The sequence below is a fragment of the Coregonus clupeaformis genome, chromosome 16 (genome assembly GCF_020615455.1).
Source record: "Coregonus clupeaformis isolate EN_2021a chromosome 16, ASM2061545v1, whole genome shotgun sequence".
Classification (NCBI taxonomy): Eukaryota; Metazoa; Chordata; class Actinopteri; order Salmoniformes; family Salmonidae; genus Coregonus; species Coregonus clupeaformis.
The window spans coordinates 46,300,896-46,318,021 of NC_059207.1; the positions used below are offsets into that span (position 1 = coordinate 46,300,896).

General features: G+C 42.1%; 1 protein-coding gene across 2 annotated transcripts; it reads left to right on the plus strand.

Moving 5' to 3' along the window:
* Positions 1-1,765: 1,765 nt before the first annotated feature.
* Positions 1,766-17,126, plus strand: LOC121585003 (E3 ubiquitin-protein ligase CHFR). Of its 2 annotated transcripts, XM_041901301.2 has the most exons (18): positions 5,009-5,127; positions 5,645-5,786; positions 6,726-6,825; positions 7,582-7,691; positions 8,221-8,280; positions 8,404-8,619; positions 8,979-9,155; positions 9,237-9,426; positions 9,656-9,810; positions 10,054-10,216; positions 10,360-10,529; positions 10,832-10,948; positions 11,047-11,130; positions 11,772-11,842; positions 12,139-12,226; positions 12,536-12,643; positions 12,765-12,837; positions 15,529-17,126. In XM_041901301.2, exons 2-18 carry the CDS (start codon positions 5,681-5,683, stop codon positions 15,569-15,571), a joined length of 2,031 nt encoding a protein of 676 aa, XP_041757235.1. In that variant the 5' UTR covers positions 5,009-5,127; positions 5,645-5,680; the 3' UTR covers positions 15,572-17,126. The 2 variants fall into 2 exon arrangements, with proteins under 2 accessions (XP_041757236.1, XP_041757235.1); XM_041901302.2 differs by lacking the exons at positions 5,009-5,127; positions 5,645-5,786 and adding an exon at positions 1,766-1,876.

The following is a 17,126-nucleotide window of genomic DNA, read 5'->3' on the forward strand; positions in this document are numbered from 1 at the left end:
AGGCTCCCCCACCATCCTCTACTTTCCTCACTGCCTCAGCATATGACCATTTCTGCACTGCTCTCACCTTGGAATCTTCAATCCACCTTAACACTCAACCCCACCCCAGTTTTCAAGCCTTTCGGCATCGCTCTGCTCCAGAGAGCAAAGCAGGACACCGCTTTCGTCCAGAGTCTCAAAACGTGCAGCGCCCCTCTCCCTCTGAGCAGCAGACACACAAAAAATCGACACAAGTTCACCTCTGGATAGTTTGACCGGATTGACAGAACCCAACTCCTTCTTCACCCAGCCTGATACCACAGACGGATCGGCCAAAAGGCATGGGTCCACTTTCTCCACAAATTGTACTCCCACTGGGCCAGAGTCATCTCTGGCAATCTCCTGATCATTGGGGTGAGGCTCTGAAGCCTTCACCTCACCTGACGACGCAGAATCTTCCTCCTCACTTTTGTCAGGATCAATTTCAAGTTCACTATCCGTCGATTGCTCAGTGTTTTCAGGTGCGTAACATGCATTTTTCTCTCCTGTACTTGACTCAAAGGAGGAAGTACTCGGCTTGTATTTCACAGTCGGTTCAGGTTTGCACCTCGCGCCCTTCTTTCTGCCTCGCTTCTTCTCGCCATCCGTCCTCTTCCTTGCCCGGGCCTCCAACATGAATTCCATCTCCGTGCGGGACTTCAGGAAACTCAGTATCGAGCCACCAACTGCTGCCATGCTCCCTTCACAGATATACTCATGCCATCCTCTATGAACATCATTCCAATCCTTTATTTTTTTGCTAAAATCCATACTTTTTAAAGGTGCAATATGCAGAAATCCGTCAGCCATTTACTGGTTGCTAAAATTCTAATAGTTCGCATTTTTTTCAATGACTAAAAATATTATGTTTTCAGTTTGCTTGAACCTGGTGTACAAAACCGAATGTAAAAGACGCAAAAATGGTTAGCTGTGGTTATGTATTTCAAAAACGTTGGTTTACTTTAATGTAGCTGTAAGCTAGGCATTGATAGCAACTGGCTGACTCATGAAGTGCTAACGTGACGTTAGCAGGCTTTTAGGGCTAACGTTAGCAGGCTGGTAGGGCTAACGTTAGCAGGCTAGTTGGCAAGCAACCTTGCAAGCTGATTTGTAACAATATATTCATAAAGTATTTGCTTGTAAGTTGGCAGAAAATTACATTGAAACCAGTAGTCATGAGTGCAAACGATTTGGTTTCATTTGAAGTTATACATTTGAAGTTATTTCTGTTGGAGTTTACATTATAGAGCAGGGGTATTCAACTCTTACCCTACGAGGTCCGGAGCCTGCTGGTTTTCTGTTCTACCTGATAATTAATTACACCCACCTGGTGTCCCGGGTCTAAATTATTGCCTGATTAGAGGGGAACAATGAAAAAAAGCAGTGGAACTGGCTTTGAGTTCCAGAGTTGAGTTTGATGGTTATAGGGAATGGGCTGCCCTGCCGGGTCCTCCATATTATGTCACACCTCTCAAATGTTTTTTCCGGCATGACTTCAGCATTTTTCGGAATTTTGATCAGGGGTGAACAGGGTGGTTGCTTCATTGTTTATACTTCTAAGCTAAGCTAGTTAGCTAGTAGCTAATGTTAGCTACCTAGCTAGCAAGTGCTCCACATTTCTCAACTAGAATAGGTTTCGATACTTGGATGACATATTTGCTGCCACCGATCTAAGAAGTGTGTTTGCATCTCTAATGTTCATGATTTGATCAAAAGTTATAGCTAGAAAACTGGAACATATCAGCTTTGGACATGGAGAAGCATGGAAGAAGTCAACCATGGGGGAAGTTAGTAAAGGTGGACACTGAATCTGAAGTATTGCTTGTCAACAGGGAATGCACTGTCGGGCGAAGAAAAGGTAAAATTACTATAATATAATATGCCATTTAGCAGACGCTTTTATCCAAAGCGACTTACAGTCGTGCGTGCATACATTTTTGTGTATGGGTGGTCCCGGGGATCGAACCCACTACCTTGGCGTTACAAACGCTGTGCTCTACCAGCTGAGCTACAGAGGACCACTTTCCCACACAGTGACATTAAGTCACTTCACCATATTGTAGGCTAATTTCTGAAAGATATAGAAAGTTCTGTGGTAGGACACTTAACTGTTATCTATACATTATGTAAATATTTAATTACATTTACATTTTAGTCATTTAGCAGACGCTCTTATCCAGAGCGACTTACAGTTAGTGAATACATATATATATTTTTTTATACTGGCCCCCCGTGGGAATGAGCTACTAAAATACATGTTCTAAATATTAATGATTATTGCTCCCACAATAATAGTAATGTGTAAAATATATTCTATAAGACATGACACTTGTTTGAAAAAAAGAGGGGAACAATTAAAAAAAGCAGTGGAACTGGCTTTGAGTTCCAGAGTTGAGTTTGATGGTTATAGGGAATGGGCTGCCCTGCCGGGTCCTCCATATTACGTCACACCTCTCAAATGTTTTTTCCGGCATTACTTCAGCATTTTTCGGAATTCTGATCAGTTTTATGTAATAACTTGAAAAATAGAAAATTGAGGTGTAACTTTGTATTGTGACTTTTGATGCGTATTCTAATGCAAATCCATATGTTACATGTGGTTATGTTTATGCTACCTACCCTTTAAGAACATAGAAATAGTGCACATAGAACAGATCTACCAGTTCTTAGACTTGCTTTCAATGAGAATGACAAATCTATAACTCACATTTCTATGTGAATTTGGTGGGTCACCCAAGAAAGTTACATATTGCAGCTTTAATAAAACGTTAATCAAATACAACCACCGACAGTTTTCCTCATTGCTGTTGCTCTAAGATGGCAACTCAGCGCAAATGCGCATGTGCCAATTGAAACTCAACATGGAAACAGTCGGTGGTTCTATTTAATTAACGTTTTATTAAAAAGTATGGATTTCAGCAAAGAAAGAAAGGCATGCAACTACAGAGGACAAACATAGTTACACGGTACCCTAACCCTAACTCTAGCTGCATGCAGTGGTGTAAAGTACTTAAGTAAAAATACTTTAAAGTACTTCTTAAGTAGTTTTTTGGGGGTATCTGTACTTTACTTTATTTAATATTTATAATTTTGACAACTTTTACTTCACTACATTCCTAAAGAAAATGGTTGTATATCCAGGGTTTTGGCATTGGCATTACAGTATATTTTCGACCAAAAATACAGCTTTAAGACAATGTAATAATTCCACGCGGAAGCGTTAGAAAATAAACAAATTAATGGGACCTGGTCCCATTTTTGCAAACAGTTGTGGGATATTCGAGTCCTCTTGTCTTAACAAACAGTTAACAAACAGATCATCGACCATTTCGAATACCACCGTACCTTCTCCGCTATGCAATCCGGTTTCCGAGCTGGTCACGGGTGCACTTCAGCCACGCTCAAGGTCCTAAACGATATTATAACCACGATTGATAATAGACAGTACTGTGCAGCCGTCTTCATCGACCTGGCCAAGGCTTTCGACTCTGTCAACCACCGCATTCTTATTGGCAGACTAAATAGCCTTGGTTTCTCAAATGACTGCCTCGCCTGGTTCACCAACTACTTCTCAGATAGAGTTCAGTGTGTCAAATCGGAGGGCCTGTTGTCTGGACCTATGGCAGTCTCTATGGGGGTGCCACAGGGTTCAATTCTTGGGCCGACACTTTTCTCCGTGTATATCAATGATGTCGCTCTTGCTGCTGGTGACTCTCAGATCCACCTCTACGCAGACGACACCATTTTGTATACATCTGGCCCTTCATTGGACACTGTGTTAACAAACCTCCAAACGAGCTTCAATGCCATACAACAATCCTTCAGTAGCCTTCAACTGCTCTTAAACACTAGTAAAACTAAATGCATGCTTTTCAATCGAACGCTGCTAGCACCCGCCCACCCGACTAGAATCACCACTCTCGACGGGTCTGACCTAGAGTATGTGGACAACTACAAATATCTAGGTGTCTGGTTAGACTGTAAACTCAACTTCCAGACTCACATAAAGAATCTCCAATCCAAAGTTAAATCTAGAATCGGCTTCCTATTTCGCAACAAAGCCTCCTTCACTCATGCTGCCAAACATGCCCTCGTAAAACTGACTATCCTACCGATCCTTGACTTCGGCGATGTCATTTACAAAATAGCCTCCAACACTCTACTCAGCAAATTGGATGTAGTCTATCACAGTGCCATCCGTTTTGTCTCCAAAGCCCCATACACTACCCACCACTGTGACCTGTATGCTCTTGTTGGCTGGTCCTCACTACATGTTCGTCGTCAAACCCACTGGCTCCAGGCCATCTATAAATCACTGCTAGGCAAATCCCCGCCTTATCTTAGCTCATTGGTCACCATAGCAGCACCCACCCGTAGTCTGCGCTCCAGCAGGTATATCTCACTGGTCATTCCCAAAGCCAACACCTCCTTTGGCCGCCATTCCTTCCAGTTCTCTGCTGCCAATGACTGGAACGAATTGCAAAAATCTCTGAAGCTGGAGACTCTTATCTCCCTCAATAACTTTAAGCATCAGTTGTCAGAGCACCTTACCGATCACTGCACCTGTACACAGCCCATCTGAAATTAGCCCACCCAACTACCTCATCCCTATATTGTTATTTATTTTGCTCTTTTGCACCCCAGTATCTCTATTTGCACATCATCTCTTGCACATCTAGCATTCCAGTGTTAATACTATTGTAATTATTCTGCACTATAGCCTTACCTCCATAACTTGCTACATTTGCACACACTGTATATATATTTTCTGTTGTATTTCTGACTTTATGTTTTTTTTACCCCATATGTAACTCTGTGTTGTTTTTATTGCACTACTTTGCTTTATCTTGGCCAGGTCGCAGTTGTAAATGAGAACCTGTTCTCAACTGGCTTACCTGGTTAAATAAAGGTGAAATAAAATATAAAAAAACCTGTATTTTTTTCCAGACTACTTTCTCCGCCCCTCCTCCATCAGCTGCTGCCTGTAAATACCTTTGGTTGCCAGGAAGTAAACTAGTGTGTGTGCCAAGCTGGAAAATGAAAGCACAAAACATCTTCAAGCAAAAATAATCGAACGAAATAATCGCGCTTTTGAACTCTATTTTCAAGGTAGCTAAATCGTATTCTTTCTCGTTTCTAGCATCTGATAAGCAGTTTGATAGCTAAGCAGTTTGATAGCTAACGGTAGCTAGCTAGCTAGCTAGCTACTAGTAACTTAGCTAGCTAACGTTAGCAGCCCGCTTTAGCGTGCTTATTTTTTTTTAGAACGAAGTTGATTGTCGTCGCATGTCCACCATTGACTTGTTTTGTTGTTTGATTGACTAGCTTCAAATATCAACTAACTCTAAATACCTTGCTAATCAAACGTTTTAGCTACTGTAGTTAGCTTAGCTAGCTAGGTACAGTAACATCTTGACGTTGACGTTTCTTCTTCCAAACAGGGTGGTTGCTTCATTGTTTATACTTCTAAGCTAAGCTAGTTAGCTAGTAGCTAATGTTAGCTACCTAGCTAGCAAGTGCTCCACATTTCTCAACTAGAATAGGTTTCGATACTTGGATGACATATTTGCTGCCACCGATCTAAGAAGTGTGTTTGCATCTCTAATGTTCATGATTTGATCAAAAGTTATAGCTAGAAAACTGGAACGTATCAGCTTTGGACATGGAGAAGCATGGAAGAAGTCAACCATGGGGGAAGTTAGTAAAGGTGGACACTGAATCTGAAGTATTGCTTGTCAACAGGGAATGCACTGTCGGGCGAAGAAAAGGTAAAATTACTATCCCACACAGTGAGATTAAGTCACCACCATATTGTAGGCTAATTTCTGAAAGATATAGAAAGTTCTGTGGTAGGACACTTAACTGTTATCTATACATTATGTAAATATTTAATGAGCTACTAAAATACATGTTCTAAATATTAATGATTATTGCTCCCACAATAATAGTAATGTGTAAAATATATTCTATAAGACATGACACTTATTTGAAAAAAAGTGTTTTGAACACTTTTAACTAAATATAATGAATGTTGCTTGTTTTTGAGGATCTGGTTTATAAATGTCTTGATGTTTGTGACAAAAGATACCATGTCATAGACATGAGTGCCAGGCAGTGTCTGGGCTCTTTAATAAAACCAGTTCATTCAAGGCACAGTGCCCTATGTCACTAAACGTAAACAGCCCCTCTGATGATAACAAAGGTGTCTATTGAGAACATGTGTGCAGAATAGTACGTTTTTTTTGTATGGATTTTGCTCAAGGAAAGGTTTAGTCTCTATTATATTGAATTCCAGGAGTCTGCTTTCCAATACAAAGTGTCTGAGTTTAATAAGCTAGTATGCTATGCAGGACCCACAATATGGTATAAAAGAAGAAGAGAAGAATGTATCAACAATAAATCTGCATAATTGTACAATCTCAGTCTGGTAATTCGGAGCCCACTCGTGAAAGTATCAAGTGCCCATTGCCTAAAGCCATGTTTTCCTGGTATTTTAAAATGGATAATGAATAGGTCCTAATTGGCCTTGTTTACAGTAACATGACGTAAACAAAGTAATGCTTTTTACACATGATATAGCACAACAGCTCCATAAGTAGCCTAACATTTGAGAACATCTAGCTTATTCAAATCATGTTGAAAATAGTAATCTTAGACTATGTTGTGATTTTCTGTGCATTTTATTAACCATCATTTTCTTTCACCAGGCTGTGATCTTTCCTTTCCTGCTAGCAAACTGGTCTCAGGGGATCACTGTAAGATAGTCCAGGATGAGAGCTCAGGGTTGGTGTGGCTAGAGGACATGAGGTATGAGGAGGGTGTCTTGTCAATAGGTTTTTCTTTGGGGTTTATTCTTCTAAGTCCTGTATAGCCTATAGGCTCAATGTAGGTCCATTTTCAACGATCAACTGATCAATTATGTATGTTTAACAATGTGATAACATGGTAATGTAATGCATTTGACATCTGTTAGCCTAATTAAGCTAAATAGATTTGAACCTGCATCTATGTTAGGTTTTATTATAATAGAAAAATATGTTATGCAGATTGTCCTGTTTGTTGTGACTGATCAGTGGATTTAATGGTGGATTGAACAGATCTTTGCCTGCACATCACAGTGCAATCTAATTGTCAGTGTAAAGCAACCAGCTTGCAGGCAATGAGGCAAATGGCACTAACCAGTAATTAGAGGTTATGTTTTACCATGCTCTGAGTCAGCAAGGTCTTCTCTACACACATTACTTTAGTGTACACACACAGACACACACCCACTGCATTATGCTAAGCATCATTGAGCACAGTGGTAACTCTGTTTTGCTCCTGAATATTGTGGAAACCTCTGCAATAGAAAAGTTGAATGCGACAGTTTAGTTACTCAATAGTGTAGGATACAATTCCATCCCTATACATCCCATGAAGAGAAGCTACTATTTAATCAATGCCCTGTTCATTGCTGCTATAATAATAACTGCATCCCTAGTCTGGGATTTCTTCCAAGGCTGCTGATAAATCCACTACAGAAATGACTGATTAGTGTTTTTGTTTTGTTTTTCACCCCTCTAGCACCAATGGTACAGTGATTAACATGTCCAAGCTGGTGAAAAAGCAGATTCATATGCTGCAGAATGGAGATGTCATCTACTTTGTGTACAGGAAAAACGAGCCAGAGCAAAGTATGTTCTTTCCTATATTGATTAGGGTGTTTCACTCTGTGGTCGCTTTGTTGCTACACGATAATGTTGGTTTCTCTGTTTTACATTGGTTATATCTCCTTAAGATAATATAACTTCAACAAATTGGTTAAATAAACACAGAGCATAGGGCACGGTTGCCAGCTTAATATAGGCCTACTTCATATTATTGTGAGTGTTGTGTAAGTAAAAAAAAACGAACCGCTGTAGAAAGAATATAACGCTTTTCTTAGTTTCTTCAGAAAGTGTTTATAAATCAGTAGTTCATAGTGCATACAGGTCTTTTAGGCCACTTGTTTTCCTGTGTACCTTCCACTGCTGCCACCTTGGTTATATAATACATACACAATTAACTTGTGTAAACTGAGTTGTTTAAGAATGAGTTTAGCTGACCTATCAAAATAAGAGTAATATGTTCCCTTTTTTGGGATATTTAATGAATTGTTCACAAAAGTTTGCCTCAACAACTGAGTAAAGTATAAGAATGGTGTGCAATCTCTTGCTCCTACAGACATTGCCTACATATATCAGTCCATAAAAGCAGAGAGGACATTCTCACAAGACTCAATTGGTAAGTAGTAAATACCCAAATCAATGTGATGTTTGATGGCGACCTTATATTTTTCATGAAAAACATTTGCAGGCTGATTTCATTAGCTTGTTTGTTGCTTACCACCCATTCTCATCCTGTCAGGCGGTGCCACCAAATGCTCAGATATGCAGCAGAAAGCCCAGCCCTGCCCTGTTCCAGCAGCAGTGTCTGTGGAGCCATTCCTGGTTGGACCTCCACGGGAGCAGCAGGCTTTAGAGGAGCCCCAGCCCTCAACCTCCTCCTCCCACCTCCTCCACACGTTCTCCCCCTCCACAGAATGTTCCTCTGCAGCCTCCCTCCTGCACTCCTCTGCCTCAGGTAGGCTTTCCATCTGGCCTGCGCTTGCTCTATATGGTCCTCATTGAGGGGAAGCAGGGAGGCTTCTATGTAAATCTATGTTTTAGGTAACTGTGAAGCATGCCGCCCTCCCCCCTCAAATTATTCAACCGGTATAGCATGTCTCCCTTAAATTGTGCCAGCTTTGTTCACTCTCTTTACCTCTTTCAAAATCCTTTAATTCAAGGACAGCTCTGGCCAACTGATAATATGATAGACTTGATCAGATATGATCAGACTTTTATGATCACTACTACTTGTAAATCTCCTGATATTGAAGGACAGGCACAGGTAACTGAATTTGCATCAATCTCATGGGCTTTTAATTCTTTGTCTCTCAGGTTCTGAGGGTCTTGAATGTGCTGCGTCCTCTGTAGGCAAGGCTGAGGAGCCCAACTCTTACCTCCTCTGCTCAACAAATGCACGACAGACTGAAGCCCAGAGCAGAGTCACAATGCTGGATAAGGAAGAGGGGGACATGGAGCCAGAGAGAAAGAAGAGGAAAACTGACAGTGCTGGTCAGTGTCATTACATTGTGGGGTCTTGATACTTGGTTGGTGACACTTGAGTGTAACAGTTTTTCCCTGTTCCTTCTCTAGATAAGAACTATGATTTTGGACTGCCACATACTTCCAGTATTGAGGTGGTGGGCCCGGGCCCAGCTAAGGGAACTCTTATCAGGGATCTGTTGGGAAAAGCTGCTGTGACTGTGGAAGGAGCCAAGACTGACAAAATGGAGGAGTCGCTCACCTGTATCATCTGTCAGGACCTACTTCATGACTGTGTCAGGTACAGCAAGACTCTACCTATTACTACATTAGAAAATAGGCCCACTCCACTTTTTCATTGCTTGTGGCTTTTCGCAGCAGATGGAAAAATAAAGGTTTCAATAAATATAATATATAGTCATATAAACAAAATGTTATAATTCCTAGTAATTCCATTCTATAAGACAGAAAGCTGCCGCTACTGCGTGTTTCATTGTTCATGTTATCATCTCCCTGTGTCTCCCAACTAGCCTGCAGCCCTGTATGCACACCTTCTGTGCTGCGTGTTACTCTGGCTGGATGGAGCGTTCGTCTCTCTGCCCCACCTGTCGCTGCCCCGTAGAGAGGATCCGCAAGAATCACATCCTCAACAACCTGGTGGAGGCCTACCTTATCCAACACCCAGGTTTGTGTCCAATCTGCCCTACTCTACCCTTGTACCTCCATTAACAGTACTGGGGATAGTCACCAGCTCTTCCCCCTGTTAAACACGGCATTTGTGCATCTTGTCTTGTGTTTCTCCTTGTCTTTTGTGCCTTTTCCCAAATATCTGTACAGGGCGAGCCTATAAAATATGTGGGCCTTTGTTTGTACCATCTCTTTTTGTGTGTGGATAAAGCATTGAAATATTGACCCTGTGTGTCCACAGAGAAGTGTCGCAGTGAGGAGGACCTGAAGAGCATGGACAGCCACAACAAGATAACCCGGGACATGCTGCAGCCAAAGATTGAGCGTTCCTTCTCTGATGAAGAGGGCAGCTCTGATTATCTCTTTGAGCTCTCTGACAACGACAGTGACACCTCTGATATCAGGTCAGATAAAAGGGTAGCTGTGTGTATGCGTGAAAGTGTTTGTGGTCTTGTGTGTATGTCACCAAGAGTGTGTGACTGCGTTGTTGTGTGTTTTTCTCCCTCTGAAACCTTTTCTCCTTGTTCCTGTTGTTGTGTGTCCACAGCCAACCCTTTGTGATGTGCAGACAGTGTCCAGGCTACAGGAAGGAGGTCAGCCAGGTACTGTGGGCCACAGGGCCAGCTCCTCTAGGACCAGCCCCACCAACTCCTGAGGACAGGGCTGGGAAACCCCCTGGAGAGGGGCCATCAACATGCTCTGACCTCCCAACTACAGGTACTGAACTATGTGCCGAACTGGTGATCATGACAATAATGGATTACATTTATATAATGCTTTTATATCTGATATGTAATAATTCTACATTGTATTGGTTGATGTAGTGACAACATAATGGAGTGCACTTACAGATCAAATTATCTATCAATATGTTGCACTCGCCTGAACACAGAAATGTGTTAGAATTCTTGTAGTGCATCTGACCATCTGCAGTACAGTGTGCACCCTTCAGGGCCTTGACCCAGAAGATATGTATCCTATTGAGATGTCTCCCTCTGTGTCCTGTCTTCCTCCTGCAGCTCCTCCGGAGTACACGTGCCCTCCTCGGGGCAGCCATGTCATCTGCACCTGCTGCCTGCAGCCCATGCCAGACCGCCGCGCCGAGCTCATTGGCCAGCAACTCTCCGCTCAGCAATGTGTGTGGCCCACAGGCCTGTCAGTCAATGTTAATGGACCAACTGCACGGTTGCTTTGGCTGAATATGCTGATAGATGTGGTTCTTTGTGTTGGGCAGGTGTGACGTGCCAACAGCCCTTTTGCCACATGTACTGGGGCTGCCAGAGGATCGGCTGTCAGGGCTGTCTAGCACATTTCAATGGTTTGTCTCTGCTCTAGTACTCCTAATGGCTAGATTTACTAAGCACTGGTTCAAAGTTTGTCCCTGATATATTCAAAGGTAAATAAAGAATACAAGGTTGAACAAAATGGTAATTTAAGGTTCGTGATTTTGGCAGTCCAATGAACTCATGGATAAAAAATGTATGTCTCTGCATCCAGTATGAAGGAAGTTAAAGGTAGTTTCGTTAGCCAACGCTAACTAGCACTAGCTTAGCATTGGCTCACGAAACTACCTCGAACTTCCTTCATACTGGACGCAGAGACATAACATTTTTATCCACAAGTTCATTGCCAATATCCCAAACTATCCATTTGAGAATTAGTATCAAGTTGTAGTACTTGATACCAAGTTTGTGGATAGTTCTTTAATTGACCTTAGAAAATAACAGGTACAAACTTCACACTGGGCTGTGATGCTTAGTTAACAAGACCTTTTGGGTGATATCCGAGGTAACACTATCATTGTGGAAAGTTTATTGACAGTAGTGGTTGCAAATGGAAATTTACCAAGATACATTTCCTATATTATCCCTATGTCTTACTCATCATTTGTTACCGTATCACATTGCAGTAGCATGTTTACCAGTATGAGAAATATAATATCCATGTCTTCTTCCACAGAACTCAACCTTACAGACAAATGTCTGGACGGTGTTCTGAACAGCAATAACTATGAATCAGAGATCCTCCAGGTACTTCCTTTTTATACTCCTCGGCTCTAACCATTGGTCTGTCTGTACACCCAGAAACAGCATCTACACAGATTAATCTTAGTCCTGGACTAAAACACTATTTCAATGACATTCTCCATTGACCATGCTTTTTAGTCCAGGACTAGTCTTAATCTGTGTCTGGGAAACCGGCCCCTGGTTACATAACCCAGTTTAAGTGAATGTATTTCCTTTGCATTTGTTTATAATTTCTCTACTATGGAGATCAATAAAGTCTAATATTATAATCTATAACCTGTCATCCCTTCTGCTTGCAGAATTACTTGGCAGCCAGAGGGATGTCGTGGAGGGACATGCTACAGGAGGGTCTTCGGGGCCTGCAACAGGGAACCTTCTATCTCTCTGGTCAGTCTGACACTATCCTTTTCACCTCACATAAAACTTGAGATTGGAAGCATTCGTGGTTGTCTTTTTTGCAGTTGCACTGCACATCTCTCAGAAATTTGCTACATCATAATAAAGTGTTTCTGAGCCACATCTGCAGATGTTATGAGATATGATAATCAACACAACTGCAAAAACGATAAACTGGAACGCCACCATTAAGCTTCCCATCTTGAACATGGTTCTAAGTCCTACTGACAGTGCAGAGCATCCTTCCACCTCACTTTGGAACACACTAGTAACTCTCACTCTCCACTTTTTCTATCCCAGATTATCGCATCAACAGTAACGCCATAATGTGTTTCTGCTGCGGCCTGCGTGCCTTCAAGGAGCTGGCCTACAAATACAGACAGAACATCCCTGCCTCGGAGCTTCCAGGTGAGAGAGAGCACTGCCCACAACGACACAGCCTCTAACGGCAGTAGACTGGGAGATGGCAATGAACTAGCATGTCCGAATTAGGAATTAAGCTTGATTTGTTTAATATTCTTTCCCACAGCTGCTGTGACGTCTCGGCCTGACTGTTATTGGGGACGCAACTGCCGTACTCAAGTAAAGGCACACCACGCCACGTAAGTTACATGTGGCCATTATCTTCTGAATAGGTCTCCACAGTCCAAGCTTAAATATATATATATATATATATACATACATACAGTGGGGGAAAAAAAGTATTTAGTCAGCCACCAATTGTGCAAGTTCTCCCACTTAAAAAGATGAGAGAGGCCTGTAATTTTCATCATAGGTACACGTCACCTATGACAGACAAATTGAGCATTTTCTTTCCAGAAAATCACATTGTAGGATTTTTAATGAATTGATTTGCAAATTATGGTGGAAAATAAGTATTTGGTCACCTACAAACAAGCAATATTTCTGGCTCTCACAGACCTGTAACTTCTTCTTAAAGAGGCTCCTCTGTCCTCCACTCGTTACCTGTATTAATGGCACCTGTTTGAACTTGTTATCAGTATAAAAGACACCTGTCCACAACCTCAAACAGTCACACTCCAAACTCCACTATGGCCAAGACCAAAGAGCTGTCAAAGGACACCAGAAACAAAATTGTAGACCTGCACCAGGCTGGGAAGACTCTGCAATAGGTAAGCAGCTTGGTTTGAAGAAATCAACTATGGGAGCAATTATTAGGAAATGGAAGACATACAAGACCACTGATAATCTCCCTCGATCTGGGGCTCCACGCAAGATCTCACCCTGTGGGGTCAAAATGATCACAAGAACGGTGAGCAAAAATCCCAGAACCACACGGGGGGACCTAGTGAATGACCTGCAGAGAGCTGGGACCAAAGTAACAAAGCCTACCATCAGTAACACACTACGCCGCCAGGGACTCAAATCCTGCAGTGCCAGACGTGTCCCCCTGCTTAAGCCAATACATGTCCAGGCCCGTCTGAAGTTTGCTAGAGTGCATTTGGATGATCCAGAAGAGGATTGGGAGAATGTCTTATGGTCAGATGAAACCAAAATAGAACTTTTTGGTAAAAACTCAACTCGTCGTGTTTGGAGGACAAAGAATGCTGAGTTGCATCCAAAGAACACCATACCTAATGTGAAGCATGGGGGTAGAAACATCATGCTTTGGGGCAGTTTTTCTGCAAAGGGACCAGGACGACTGATCCGTGTAAAGGAAAGAATGAATGGGGCCATGTATCATGAGATTTTGAGTGAAAACCTCCTTCCATCAGCAAGGGCATTGAAGATGAAACGTGGCTGGGTCTTTCAGCATGACAATGATCCCAAACACACCGCCCAGGCAACGAAGGAGTGGCTTCGTAAGAAGCATTTCAAGGTCCTGGAGTGGCCTAGCCAGTCTCCAGATCTCAACCCCATAGAAAATCTTTGGAGGGAGTTGAAAGTCCGTGTTGCCCAGCGACAGCCCCAAAACATCACTGCTCTAGAGGAGATCTGCATGGAGGAATGGGCCAAAATACCAGCAACAGTGTGTGAAAACTGTTGTGTCATTGCCAACAAAGGGTATATAACAAAGTATTGAGAAACTTTTGTTATTGACCAAATACTTATTTTCCACCATAATTTGCAAATAAATTCATTAAAAATCCTACAATGTGATTTTCTGGATTTTCTTTTCTCATTTTGTCTGTCATAGTTGACGTGTACCTATGATGAAAATTACAGGCCTCTCTCATCTTTTTAAGTGGGAGAACTTGCACAATTGGTGGCTGACTAAATACTTTTTTTCCCCACTGTACATACAAAAGCCAGCACAATAACTGCTCGTCAGGAACTTAATGAAATGGGTTTCCATGGCTGAGCAGCCGCACACAAGCCTAAGATCACCATGCGCAATGCCAAGCGTCGGCTGGAGTAGTGTAAAGCTCACCGCCATTGGACTGGAGCAGTGGAAACGCGTTCTCTGGAGTGATGAATCATGCTTCACCATCTGGCAGACGGACGAATGAATCTGGGTTTGGCGGATGCCAGGAGAATGCAACCTGCCCCAATGCATAGTGCCAACTGTAAAGTTTGGTGGAGGAGGAATAATGTTCTAGGGCGGTTTTTCATGGTTCGGGCTAGTCCCCTTAGTTCCAGTGAAGAGACATCTTAACGTACAGCATACAATGACATTCTAGACGATTCTGTGCCACAACTTTGTGGCAACAGATTGGGGAAGGCCCTTTCCTGTTTCAGCATGACAATGCTCCCGTGCACAAAGCGAGGTCCATACAGAAATGGTTTGACGAGACCGGTGTGGAAGAACTTGACTGGCCTGCACAGAGCCCTGACCTCAACCCCATCGAACACCTTTGGGATGAATTGGAACGCCGACTGCGAGCAAGGCCTAATCGCCCAACATCAGTGCCCGACCTCACTAATGCTCTTGAGGCTGAATGGAAGCAAATCCCCGCAGCAATGTTCCAACATCTAGTGGAAAGCCTTCCCAGAAGAGTGGAGGCTGTTATAGCAGCAAATGGGGGACCAATTCCATATTGATGCCCATAATTTTGGAATGAAATGTTTGGCGAGCAGGTGTCCACATACCTTTGGTCATGACATAGTTTTATGTATGTAGTGTCTGTATAGTTGTGTGGTCACTGTTAGAGTCTTCAGTGTGGCTGTACATGCATTCTACCAGCAGAGGACACTGTTGTATCAGCTTGGCCAATCACACCTGCTAGTAGAGGAAAGCTGCAATCACTCCTTCACACGTCACAGCTCCTCACACAGCAGCTCTGGTTCATGATGTGACACATTTGTATTGTTTCCTTTTCACCTTGTTGCAGGAAATTCAACCACATATGTGAGCAGACCCGTTTCAAGAGCTGAAGAGCCTCGTGGGTGACCTGCTATGCAAGGCTCCTATCCAATCACTGAAGCGAAGACTGACTTCCAATGATCTCCTGTATTACTGTCTGTCTCTATACAAAGGGATCGTCCCCCCCCCTCCCCCCTTTATTAAGAAGCTTCTTGCCCTGAGGAAAGGTATCTCTCTTAGGTAATAATTTCTAGTTCTCTCACAGGCTCTATAGACTTTACGTATTTGATTATATGCAGAAATTACAATCAAACTCTTTTGAGAAGACTGGCTAGGTCATGATTAGCCTAGTGTTATAGGTATAGTAGGAGTGAGTGGGATAATGCTAAGGTCAGTAGGACCTGATTCCCCTATATGATGATCATAGACTAATATCTTATGAGGAATATGGTCATCACCCTTTATTACATTATCATGTCCTTTTGGGTACCTGATCATATGACTAGTTTGGTGAGGGATAAAAAAAATACACCTACTGAGAACAGTTGGCAATCAAAATGGACATTGGCCATACATGTACTGTTATACACAGGATGAAATGGCATCTTTTGTGACAGTAGCTTATAAGGCACATATTGATATTAGTAAGCTGTTGATACCTTTTCTATTTCCGTGTGCCTGAGTAGTTAGCACAAAAAAAAGAAAAGGATCAATTGATTTTGTTTTTCTCTTAACTTGTGGTGTAGTGCTTTAGATATCTTGGAGAATTATGTATTTGAATTAGAATCTAGAGCTTCCTACTTTTTCTGTGAAAATACTGCAGCGAACTGTGTTATAAACATCTAAATAGTATTCATATGTTGGAACCTTCCCCCAAACAAACTAGGTTGAATCACAGCTATGTTGTTTAAAGACTTCTATGCATATACAGACTTTGAGGTTTCTTGTGATTTATATGGATGACAAAGATATTCAGTGGGACCATTTTGAATTCAGACAGTTGCTGCTTCCACATATTAATAAGACTTCTAACTGGAAAGACAATGCAATCTGTATTTATTGGAAAAGGGAGGTTATACTTAGTTTTGTGAAAAGGGGATTTCTGCTGGGTTTCTTTGTGGATTTCCTGACCAGGGCTAAAAGCCATGTACAAGCTGAGCATTATAGGGCTGAGCGAGAATCCATGGATAGTTAGTTGTACAGGATTTCAGTTCTTCAGGCAGGGATAATAAGGGGTAAGGGTTGAAATGTTTTATCTGAGGCTGGGAAAGGCGGGAGTGTAGAGTTATATGCTTTGCCTGGGATAATCAACGTAAATCTGATTTTAAAGTAGTGTATTAGAGAACTAGTAGTAACGGCCAATGCAGTTTCTTTGTTAGAATGCACAATGGTTTGCTAGACTAGAGGGTTCGTGGGGTAGAATTGTTCCTCCTTTTTGCATTATATTAGGTTAGTGGTGTTGGCTAAACATGTTGATTTAAGCCAACGACTTGATCCATACTGGTTGTATCATACTTGTTAGTAAGGATTACCATTCTGTATTGTTTTGCAAGACCAATTTCGCAGAAACCACCCAACGTTTTCAGGAATTCATGTGTGTCAATGTTAAACTGACAGTATTATGAA